The sequence below is a fragment of the Gavia stellata genome, chromosome 1 (genome assembly GCF_030936135.1).
Source record: "Gavia stellata isolate bGavSte3 chromosome 1, bGavSte3.hap2, whole genome shotgun sequence".
NCBI classification, from domain to species: domain Eukaryota; kingdom Metazoa; phylum Chordata; class Aves; order Gaviiformes; family Gaviidae; genus Gavia; species Gavia stellata.
Window position 1 is genome coordinate 14,464,390 of NC_082594.1, and position 12,936 is coordinate 14,477,325.

General features: G+C 39.9%; 1 protein-coding gene across 1 annotated transcript in view; it reads left to right on the forward strand.

Moving 5' to 3' along the window:
- CNTN5 (contactin 5) overlaps positions 1 to 12,936 on the forward strand; it is a 295,846-nt gene that overhangs the window by 21,280 nt on the left and 261,630 nt on the right. Inside the window, exon 3 of the mRNA XM_059824823.1 lies at positions 9,302 to 9,425. Coding sequence (XP_059680806.1) covers positions 9,302 to 9,425 — 124 coding nt within the window. The remainder of the gene's footprint in view (positions 1 to 9,301; positions 9,426 to 12,936) is intronic.

Here is a 12,936-nt window from a genome sequence, read left to right on the forward strand (position 1 = left end):
TTTTTGGATGGAAGATCTGTTAGTGATCCCTCCTCTCAGGCTGTTTTAGAAGTTCTATCATTTTAAAGTATCTTGTAGCTTTTCTTTAGACAATTCTTCCATCTCACATGGTTTCAACAGGCCTTTGAAAAATGGGCAAAAAAACTGTAGAGAGATAAGAAAACATTGTTTTCCCAAGCCTGTAAAAACTTGTGGAGTTTAAATTTTGCTGAGTTACTCTGCTTTCAAAGGAGAATTACCATCACCCTTTTTCCAACTGCCATTTGGACAAATTTTGTCAATGTGTCAGAATAACAGCTGAAAACAAATGGTTTGTCTGAAGATGTCTCTAGTCCACCTTCAGAGGGATGAGCAAAGCCTTCCACCACTATCACCTGCAGTAAAAAAAATGCTCCTAAAGGAATATGAGCAGATGAAATGGAGAAGACCTGAAGGAATACCGTCTTCCCCCATATTCACATGCTGTCTGATCATATCTCCTCAGATACCTTGTCTGCTTGTGGGTGAAAAATACCAGAGTGAAAAGAGTTGTTTCCTCGCACCAGTACCTCAGACTGAGAAGATGGCACCAAGACAACTATTTATGCGAGTCATATAGTTTGAATGGTACTGCAACACTGCAGACAGTGGTCAAACTACACTAATGACACATGACGCAAGTGACCGGTACAGTGTAGAATATGCTACACTTTCTCCTTCTGCAGACAATTATTTTTTAAAAATATTATTTAAGAAAATATTTAAAAGAGCATTATTCCTTTTTTTCTTTAAAGGTATAGCACACAGAATTATCAGACACTAAAAATAATATTGGCAATGCAGCTTCAATGCAGGTCTTTGAGCACGGTCATATTTCCTTCCTGCCCACCTCCGTGTTCCCAGGGTTCCAGGAATTCATTCTTTTTCACAGTGTATTTATTGACCTGGAATCATATCAACGATGGTGGCAGGAAAGCTGAGTGTTGAGGAATGACACTTTCAGTTACTACAGAATTGAAAGTACAGGAAACTTTATTCTCATCTGCAGTTTGTTCTCATTGTATTTGCATTGCTCAGCAAGAAGAACTAACGAACATCCGATTTTTTTCTTCAGTAATTGAGGGAGAGAATGAAAGTGTCTCTGTATGTAAGAGAGAGAAACCACAGTTTGGCTACTCTCTGAAGTGCAGCATACACAGGTTCCAGTTTCCATTTCTGTGAGGATTTAAGTACTTGTTACTAAGAAGTCATACACTCTAGTATTTTGTAAGTGCAAATGTGCTGCAAGGAGAACTTTGAAATTCAAAGAATATTCAAGTACTGCTCTCAAGAATACTCAAGAATTTTAAAAGAGGGATTTTACTAATATTTGGAATGCTTTCCACATCCTTGTCTTTCTGGCAAATTTCAGTTTAAATAGTAAATCCTAATGAGAGTGCTTAGTGCTTTTAATTGCCTAGGCTGAAAAAGGGCAACTTAAAATTTGTAAAGGGACCACAAACTAACTGTTATATTGCTTGGTTGCAATGCATACCTGTAATCCCAAGACATATGTGCCTCTTTATAATAAATCACCGCACTACAGCAGTTAGAGAAAACTGGTTGTTTTAATAAAAGCCTGTGTGAGGAACATAAATATTTCCCTTAAGAAATTAAAATAATAAATTGAAATTGAAATTGAAATATGTATGTTAAATATTCATTCTCTTTTTATGCTCTTTCTTAAGTTAGAAAGAAAACTCGCACAGAATTGTCCTGTTTAAGAGCATGGGTCACTGTTAGTTAAAACACGGGTGCAAACAAACATGATGCTTTTGGACATAAATTGATCCCCTGAAGGGATCAGAAAACATACATGTGTGTAAAAATGTGTGTATATATATATAGCATATATATGCACATATACCAAGATACATAAATTACAAATAATAAGTAAATAAGGACAATGAAGAAAAGGCCCAGGAGGTTTCCCCCAAAAGACCACACAAAGCAGAAGAAACAGCCAATGGTTCATGAACCAGAAAATTTAATTTCAAGGTCAGTTTCAGAGAGAGAGGGGGGGTGGCGTGCAGCTCCCCTTGTCCTCGGCTGTGGGGAGGCTCCAGCTGCCTGTGGGACCATGGTGCAGTGCAGACTGGGGCTATGTGTGCTTCCTTGTCCTCAGGTCGATGGCTTTGCTGAAAGCTGCAGAAATCTCTGGCTGAGTGGCTGCGGGGGGTGGGGACGGGAGTGCGCCATGGTCTGGTCCTGTCCTTGTCTGGGCCTCTGGCTGTAAAAGGCAGGATAACAAAAAACAAAGGGAGCAGCCGCCTTCGCTCACCATGGGCAACCCCTGCCCAGGGCTCTGCCAGCCTCAAGCCAAGGCTCTCAGTCCCACATCTCCCTGGCAGCCAGGAGACACCCATCCCATGGTGGCATGGGCCACCAGCCGCCTGCCGCCTGCTCTGACAGTGCTACTATATCACTAGCTTGGTGCCAAGAGCTGGTGTCATTTTTGATTCCTTAACTTTGTGTCAGCGTCCTTTTAGAAAACAGCAAATCTCTGGCTGTGTACTAAGGATGGGAGTGTGCCATGGTCTGGTCCTGTCCCTGTCTGGGCCTGCAGCTGCAAAAGGCAGGATAACAAGCAAAGGGGCAGCCACTCTGGCTCACCCTGGGCAACCCCTGCCCAGGGCTCTGCCAGACTCTTAACTCCTTAACCTTGTGTCAGTCTCCCTGTAGAAGGTAGCGAATATCTCTGGCTGTGTGGCTGAGGACAGGAGTGCACCATGGTCTGGTGCTATCCTTGTGTGAGCCTCTGGCTCTGGAAGGCGAAGGAGGAGCAGCCACCATCTGTCGTACCCCGGGCAGCCCCTGCCTCCCTGCCCTGGCCCAGCAGCCCTGCCCTCCCCTCCCTGCCCTCTCGCCTCAGCCCTCGCTCACCCGCCTGCTTGCCTCCTATCTGGGCCAGCTCACCGCACAGCCCTTTCTATACCCGTCCTGGCAGCTGTGACACAGCCACCACCAACGTTCTGCCCTCTGTGACATGGCCACCACATCACCGGGGGGAGCCAGGGCTGATGGAAGGCCCAGACCTCAGCTGCCTGGGGAAAAAGGGCAGTCGCTCTTCAGCCTTGTTCAAATGCAGTGGGATGGACAAACCCCACAACTCAGGCCCATGGGGACAACAGCCAACATGGAGAGCCCGCTGTCACTCCTGTCTGTGTGGGGGCAGCCTCTCACTTGGGGCTGCGGTCACCTCACAGCCTCTCACCATCCTGTCCTGTCCCACCTCCCCTGGGCCTCCTCCTTGCTGTCAGGGCCAGGGCAGAGGCAGGTGGAGCTCAGCATGAGGGTGCACACACATAAACATGGTGTCTAAACACCAGGGAGCAATTCAGGTGTTTAACACACTGACCATAGTGCCTCTTGGCCTGTCTTACAGCCTAATATCTTATGGATATACATGAAACTGGCAGATAGGACATGGGACCTGGAAAAAATTTGTGTCTCACTACATCAGCCAGGAGGGATACACGAGGGCATCTCACATTGCACTAAATGCTTATTTTAATTCTGGTTTTAATGCCTTGAAGTCCACTGGCTCCGGCCATGGACAGTTAGCTCACACCTGGCTGCACAGAGCAGGGTTCAGGTGTCTGGAAACAGGCTCCGCAGTGTCACTTCAGGTGCTGTGAGGAACCTCACCTGCCTGTAGCCGCTACACTGGGACAGGGCAGGGCTGGTGTGAACATGGCACCGTGCTGGTCTGCTCTGCCTGGGGGTCTCAGGCACCCCATGACCTCCCAAATGGCACTGGGTATTTGTTAGGGACTGAACTCCCTGTACAAACTAATCCATGTGCTTGAAGTTGGGTGTCCAGAGCACTTCAGACACCCTGGGGTGTCTGGCCTCATCCCAAGAGGCCACTTCAGAGACCTCCCCTAGATCCTGTGTCATACACGGCAGCTCTATGGCCAGGAGGAGTTGGGGGTGGAGGAGGGAAGTTGAGGCTGGAAAAAGGCGGTGAAGGTTTTTGTCTTTGTTTCTTGCTACCCAAGTCTATTTTAACTGGAAATAAGTTTTCCCAAGTTGAGCCTGTTTTGCCCATGGCAGTAACTTGTAAGGGATCTCCCTGTCTTTATCTCGACCCAGGAGCTTTTTCATCCTATTTGCTCCCCTGGGGGAGTGAGTGAGCGGCTGGTGGGTGCCTGGCAGCCGGACAAGGTTAACCTGCCCCAGCATGTAATGTGCTGCAGTAACACGCTTTGGAGTGTACGTACTGTAGATAAAGGGGGGGAGTGGTGGTCATTTTAGCTTATGAACTCTTTTGCTATATGGTTCTCAAACGGTTAGTGTTTCTAATCCCGTAAAAATTTGAACACATATAAGCCTGTTTGCTTACATAGAATAGTTCATATGAGTAAAGCTGCTCAGGTGGATTTTATAATCAGGCCCTTTTTTCCTCTTTTTTCTCGGCAATCATCCATGTCTACTGTCATCTAAAAATCTAACCCTCACCTTGGTTACTCGTGAGACTAGCGTAAGGTCTCAGAGAACATACTGCTACAATTGTTCATGATCAAACTGTGGTAAGACCCAGAGATTAATTTTTCAAGGAAGACTCTCATCAGAAAGAGCAGACTGATGCAGTTGATTAGACCTGGGACCAATAACAAGAGTTTATTAATCTTGGTGTTGGATTTCTTGAGCATAATTGAACAGTCCTCCAGTCCAGTTTGTAAAAGGACACATGAACAATCTCTGTAAATATTAATCAATGTGCAGTCATGCTGTACACTGAAGAAATTGTATCTAGGTTTTTGATGGTGACTAAATACATGTTTAACAAGTGATGCAATACTCCTAAAAGAGAAATACTCCTAAAATTCACTAGTTGTAATCAGGTGAAATTCATGTGATCACCCATTTCAGACCAGGAATTCTCAAGCAGAATGACGTCAAGCCCTCCTAAGCATTTGCTGCTGTTATTAACGTAGATACAGCTTGGAATTCCTGAATTAAGTAATGCACCAATGACACCAAAGTTATTGAAAAGTGAACTTTTAACCTATATCTACTTTCCAACCGCTGAACTTCACTTCCACCTACTTAAAATCTCCAGTCCCTAAAAGCGGTGATAGATGAGATTCCGTTATTCCTGAGAAGGCTGATTAAATCTCATACTGATCATTAGATACATGTTTTCTCCAAGCACTTCAGGTTTTAGTCTGCACATTATTCTCTCAGGGGGCATGTCTGCCTCAGAAACAATACCGGCAGTATAAAGGGTGAATAAGACATGGTGTTATTCAAGAATCAAAATTAAACAGTTTTGACAACTTAAAAATTGTGAAGCAGTATGGTGATTACAGAATTTCCAGGAGAAATTTGAAGCCGTTTATCTGAATGCTGAATATCAACAACTCATTTACGACGGAACTGAATGTTTTAAATTATAAATTAAGATTATGGTTCCTTAAGTGTCTTCTTTGATATGAAAATGTTGAGAACTGCTAATAAGTAATTGTTACTTAAAATAACAGCTGATAAGTCAGTAAGATAGTAAAAGACAGCCAAAATTCTATTAAACATTTCCTGAAAGTGCAGACTTTTATCCTGCAACGTTAGAAATCTCTGTATTATGAGTGCCATACACATACACATTTGTTTTTTTAATTTGTTCTAGGAAAATGGATTAATTATATAAATTTAGTGTGACTATTCACATTGCTCAATTTCAGAGATTTCAGGCTGTGGAGTCACCATTTGGTCCAATTCACTCCTCAGTCCTGGCTCCATGACTGACTAGTCTCACAGATCTGCAGCCTCACACTATGACTCTCTGCGTGCCTCGCAACCTGCCTTTACCTCCATTGTCTGTATCAGGGGAAGGGAAATGAGGTCTGCCTCCCTGAGTCCCATCCCACATGAAACAGTAACATTAGCAGAGTGTGCCCTGGCTTCTGGGAAATGTTCTCAAGTCCCACAGTTTCAATGTAGCTTTGAACTCCCTGCATAGAAAAAAGAATACAGTAAGCCTCCAGTGGTGTTCCAGGAAGAGTCCAGGACTTTCCATAACCTTTAACGGGATGTTAAGTGCTAGCTAAACTATGTGCCCATTATTGATACAACTACTGAAGCCTTTACAAGACTTCATTTTATCTGAGTTTTTATTAGCATTATATATAAGAAAATCAGAAGTTTTCCCTTTAATTATAAGCCAGTCTGCGTTTTAATTTGAAAAAACAGTTTTAAAATATTTCTTAAAATATTTAAATTAAATATTTGCATCTGCAGTGTGTTTCCTTCATTGCTTTTGAAACAAAGAGAGGAGGGGTAGAACACTTGGAACAATCTCCTCAGGGAAGTGGTGGATTCCCCAACATTGGACACATTTAAGATTCAGCCAGGGTGCTGGGCCATCTTGTCTAGACTGTGCTTTTGCCAAGAAAGACTGAACCAGCTGATGCTTGAGGTCCCTTCCAACCTGGTATTCTATAATTCTATGATTCTACGAACACTTAAGATTTTCAGTTTCAAGTCTGTCACTGGAGTTTAAATGAAGATAGTATCATTAGGTGATCTGTTATGATTTCTTGCATATCATATATCACACCCCATTGCATTTTATTTAATCACCCCTTTAGTAAGCCTAATAAATTATAAACATATAGTCTTGTCTTTTCAGCAAGTGCTTTGGTCTCTTCAGAACAGACCTTTTTCTTCAATTATCCTGTTGCAGTCCAGATGATCTAACTAAGAATTCATTCAGTCAGTTTCGCTACAAACTGATGAACATTCTCATTCATTATTATGTTGCTTCTGAGTCTCCAAATAATCTCTCCCAGTACTCCACACTCCATCTGAAATGCAGATAAGCAGCTAACTACATCTTTTCACCTTTTAGGAGCATGACTTGCATGCACTGAACTTTCACTGTTACCTTTGTCTTCACTACAGCCAGAAGTAAAACCCGTTCTTCTCATTCCACATAGCACAAGTATCCATTTGGCCACTACCATTAAGAATGCAAGCCTCCATCTAAAGAGCTCAGGTTACTTTTCCAAAAGGAAAGTGCAACACAGTATTTCAGTATTGCTGTTGCAAATAGTACAGGTAGAAAGAACACCTGTACTCCTAGTGACACCAGCACCTACCTAGCATTGCATCTTTTTCTTTTCTTTCCAGCAATGCTAGACTGTGACATTGTATTTTATCTACAGAGTCACTCCTAGGGAGAAGATAAAATAATTTACCTTCGTGAATATACTCCCTATCCATACACCTACTAATCTGCATGGAATAACACCTAAATCTAAACCCATGATTTAGTTTTGCATTCATTAATTAATTCTTGGCTTTGCTGGACTCTAGCTTAATGAGAGCTCTGATTATTTACACCTACCTTCACTAGTATTTTCTCTTGTGCAACGTAAGGAGCAGGTAACCAAATTATAAAAAACAATCCATACAATATTTTTCTACTCACATTTTCCTTTCTTAAAATAAGTTTTGCCATCTGATTCCATTGCCCCTGTGGCAGCCTCAGCTGTAGTCCTCAAAACTTAGTACTGCAGTTATTTTAACTTCAATAATATAAGCACATATCAGAAATCACTTATTGTGGTTGGGTGTTTTTAAATAATGCAGATATCTGGCCCAGAAAATATATTTCTGCCAATACACCTTACTGAAGTAACGTACTTAAACATGGAAGTAATGTAAATATGCAGAACAGCAATTCTTTACATAGTCCTACAAAAAGGGTTAATAGACTTGAAAATGATGCAAAACCAAAACTACTAATTGCTGCTGCTCTTATTTGTTGTCTTTACAAACTGACACGCTAATTATTTGAATCTATTTCAGTAGAAGCATGCATACCTGAAAATACCTGAAAATAAAGGTATTTTCAAAATCTGCATTTGGGTAGAAGTGTAAAAAGACAAAAAAATAAGTGTGTAATAAGTTTATAGTCACTAAAAAGGAAGGTTGAATAGCATAATGGGTTTTGATGTGGTCTTTTCACTGTATGATAATAATAGAGTTGAGAAACCCCAAATGTCACAGAATTTAAGGACATGGAAATTTGCATCTCACAACTAGCATGCTATGACCTATGTCTCCAATGTTTCTCATCCTTTTTCAGACTCCAAAACTTTCTTCTCTGTACCAAGACTTGTAGTCCCATGCACATTTTCCTGTCCGCCCAAACTTTCTGAAACTATCAGCAGTATGAAAAAAGGTCACTGTTCCCAAAACTCTGAACCCATAACATGCTGTTGAAGTTGCGTGGACTTGATAGAACAATGCAGTAAATAATTTTGATGTCAATGACCAAAGCGTTCAGGTGCACCTTTCTTACTTCAAGCTGGTATTGATAGGACAAATATATCAGGAGGTTATAAACCGCTTAATGTGTCATACTGCCCTCATTACCAGCTGGATGACTTTTATGACGTGAACATATGAAACCATAAAACTGACAGAGAAAACCCTGCTCCCATATGTTTCATTGCAAGTAGCAGGACAAAGTAACTATCTTGAAGAGCATTATGAGACTAAATCATACAAGAGTTTGAAGCAAGTCTAAGTTGATTAAAATTCCACAGTCTTCTAGTGCACAGTGAGCAATTTAGTTATTCAGATCTACATGATCAGGAATGCTATACTTGCAAACTTTTACTTTTCTGAAGGTAACACTTCGCTCTTCATGATATGAATGAATTGGAGTCATAGATGTATTCTATGGGTTTATCCAGCTTTTCTTGTTCAGAAATGTAAATTCATATGGAGATATAGATACATGCTAAAATTAGAGAAGACAGGGGGGGAAAATGAAATGTCAGATTTTGGTATATATTATTTATAGTAGCCACCAGTTGCTGTCATTAATTTTGCAAGTGATTTTTCTTAGCAACTCCTTGACATACAGGGGAAAACTGTCCTAGCTTTTTGTGAGGTAAGCTGATGCAAGCAGCAGGAAGATTTCTGTTTACTTTGCTTTCTATAAGCAGAGTTAACTCCTCTTGCTGACTTAATTCTTTCAAGCTGCTCATTAGGCTGCAGATCAAAATATGTCTGATGAGAAAGTCATCTTAAAGCATGATGAACACATAAATCCTAGTATGTATTTTAGTGTTAACTTAGTTATATTTCTTCCTTACTTTTTTTTTCTTTTACCTATTGCTTTTTAATTTGAAAAAAACATCCGAAGTAATTTGATATGAACCTCTGGAAAACAAACATAATTTTACATATTTTAATCTCACTGTATGAAAGCTATAATACTGTTACATTTATTCAGACTTCCTAAACTATAGCACTTCTATTTCCACAGAAAGTGTTGATTATGGGCCAGTGTTTGTACAAGAGCCAGATGGTGTGATTTTTCCAACTGATTCTGAGGAGAAGAAAGTATCTCTGAATTGTCAAGCTCATGGAAATCCTACTCCCACATACAGGTACCTGTTTCAGAATCTTTTTTTTTAATTTTCAGAATATTAGCCACTGCAATCCCACTCTGAAAGTCAGTGTGCTTTGGAGAACAGCATAACAGAAACAGCTCCGTGACACAAATGGCTTTCCTGATTGAATGCTTTTCCTGATTCTGAATAAGCAAGAAGGATAAGTGGTAGTGAACAAAGGCAAAGTAATATGTGAAGTTTCAAACTATGTTCTCTGTGCATTGTATCTATCCATGTGGAGGGACTCTTTTTGTCCAGATTTTTGGCCTGCGTCTATAACAGCTGACAAGATCAAAACATTTAATTGGTCTTTTTTTCGAAACATCTATAAAGCTATGAAATACTATCCCATTTTATAGGGAAAGCAGTAAAGAACAGATGCATTAAATGACATGACTATGCAATGCAGGATACCATGGCTGAGCCAAATCTGGCGTCTTTTCACTCACAAATCCACCATTTTATTCCTTTGCAACCATTGTCTGTTGCCTGTTTTCCCATACAGACTACTATGCCCCAGTTATCTACTATACAGATCTGTTATGACACACCTTTGAATCTGAGAGTTCAGTTTATTAATGGTGCCTACTTACAGGTGGGAACAGTCTGTTGCAGTCACCTTATTCATTTGCTATATCTGACTCCGCTCATATATTATACAAATTACAAGTGATGTAGGAGGGCTGGGGAAACATATGGTTGATTATTTTTTCCATACACTTTATCTTTTCTCGTAGAGTCATTCTTCACTTACAAAGGGAACATAAGGACTCTCATCATGGTGTTTTTGTCATCATAGGTGATAGTCATCAATTCTGCATTTTATTTTTTCCCTATTACACTTATTTCACTTGTGGATTCTTTAGCATTGTGGATGAATTCTCCTTAGACTTATTTGATAGAAAAAAAGTATATTAGTTCCTCATTCTATTAAAGTGCTATTAGTCCATTAAAAATAGCGTGTGACCATGGGGAAAAGGCACAAATTCCCACCAAAACAGGGGAACCCTATGTTCAACCCTCCCAGACAACCTCATTATTCTTGTGGAGATTTTCTCTTTGGAGAACCTATGTCATCTCCTTTCTTTCTTGGTCCTACTGTTTTTTGCATTTTCCCAGTGGAATGCAATCAACAAATACAGACTTTCAGCATATCTTAAAGGGTGTCTACAAAAAGGACAGAGGTTCTCTCTTCACAGGAAGTCACATGAAGAAGGCAAGGGGCAAGAGATACAAGAGGGGTTTCATACAAGAGAGGCTGCATCTCAGTATAAGAAAGAAATTTTTTACGGTGAGAACAACCATTCGCTGGAACAACCTCCTCAGGGATGTGGCAGAGTCTCCATCACTGGAAATTTTCAAGATGCAATTGAATAACGTGCTAGATAATCTCACCTAAGCTTCCTTGCCCATGAAAGGTTGGACCAAATGATCTTCTTAGGTCCCTTCCAACCTGGGGGGTTTTATAATTTTGTGGTATCCATTCCTTCAGTTCTCCAGAGATTAATTGGTGTCAGCAGCCTCATAAACAAAATTTCCTGACTGCTGTTCATGCAAGGAAACCTTTGACCTGAAAGACCTAATTCTAACAGCACAGTGTAACTTCTCCTTCTGTTGTTTCCACTTGTCTTTACAGCATATGCAATACACAGTACCATTCAGGGGAACGGAAAATCACTTTGTGAGGGGTATACTGTTCTCTAGGGCAGGTGCAAAGGGAATTTAGCCTCAAAAAAGGCTATAGATAGACAAAGGTTTGTTGTATTTCACTGCTCAGCCTTTGGCACATGAAATAGAGAGGAGAAGGGATATTTCCATATCACCAAAGACCCTGTCTTATTATCTACAAGCACTGGACAATAGAGATCTTTTTATTTACATGGGCTGTGAGGCCCATGCTACTAAGAATTATTTTCAACTAAAACCAAAGCACAGTACAATTTTTATTTTTTTTTAGAGCTACAGTTAAAGAACATTTAAAGCACTAAAAAATTCCAAAATTAAGTTGCCTCTGCCAGTTTAGTTCATTTCCTTAGTCTGTATAACTTATGACACCGTGTTCATAACCTGTTTACAAATTCTTTCTTTTGCTAGGACGTTACTTCTTTTTAACAGAATGGACAATGGTCACAGCATTTCAGATTTTCTTCTTCCTTGAAAATAGCTTTTTTCCCTTTCTTCAAGCTCTACCCTGAAAAAAAATTTTTAATTTCTTGAGTTCCGGCCATTAAAGTATCTAGATGCATTGATTTAGGGAATAACCCCCTGAGGTAAACTGATTCCATTTGCCCAGTATTTCTGCAAATCATACTTTAGTGTCACAAGTCAGGACAAGTACAATGAAGAACATAACTGAGACACCTTTGATGAGGAATACAGTCATTCACAAGCTTTCTATGGGATCTCACAGGTCACAGTGTTACTGAGTTAAAGGCAGGTGCACAATTCCCTGAGATGCTGCTTCACTACACTGCTTTCACTGCTTGTTAAACACTGCTTTTCCTATTTTACTTAGGACACATACAAGCTGGTTACAATCCTTTTGTCAGTATCATTTGCTGATAGAAAAGGCAGTTGCAAATTTTTTTTAAAAATTACTTTCTGTCTGCTTAAGCCAAATTAGAATATTTTGAAATATTATCTGTCACATGTTTTCAAGAAAAAATACAGCTGATTTTCCCTATCAGCTCATTACCTTTTAAGTATTATATTTGTGTATCTGTCCTCCCAGATCTGTCGGGGTACCTAGAAGAAAGCATGTCACACAATTCAGTGTTGCTTTTTCTCTAATGTGTTTGGATTATATGAGGGGAATACAATCATTCAGGATGGACCCCAAGATATATAGGCAGGCAGCCATCAAGATCCAAAGTTTTGGGGTAGCGTTACAAAAACATATTTTTGCATTGAATTTAACTGAAGATTAAACTAGTGAAGTGAAGAAAGCTAATTAACGCAAACCAAATTTTGTGTCAGTTCCCATTTGGAAATGCTGAAACACGTAATTTTGACTTTTTCCTTATATAAATCTCCCATCATTTCTGGATCAATTAATTTTGCATTTTTATTTCATACATGTACATATATGAATATATATATGTAAAAGTTAACTTTCATTACGATTTCATTAAAAATCTTAATTCATTAATAAATTTTTCAAGATGAAAAGTTCCTCTTCGGTTTAGCTCTGGTATGTATAAGTCTCTTTAAAAATGTAGTCAGTCTTACAGACATTTCCCTAATATCCTATGCAATGTAAAGATATTGTCAACAGTGTTTAATTTCTTACATTAAATGAAGCAGGGGTCCTCTGAGATTCAAAATCCAATCATGAAAAAAAGGGGCAAATAATATTTTCACAGTTCATCTTAATTCTGGCAATTCTGACCTTTGGCTTAAGAAAAATTCGGAGCTACTTCAGCTGAATTCTGCTGTCTGTACCTCATTCACCATGAGTGTTAACAAGGTAGGGTGAACTAGTAGTCATTTTGCTTCATTAAAGTTGCTT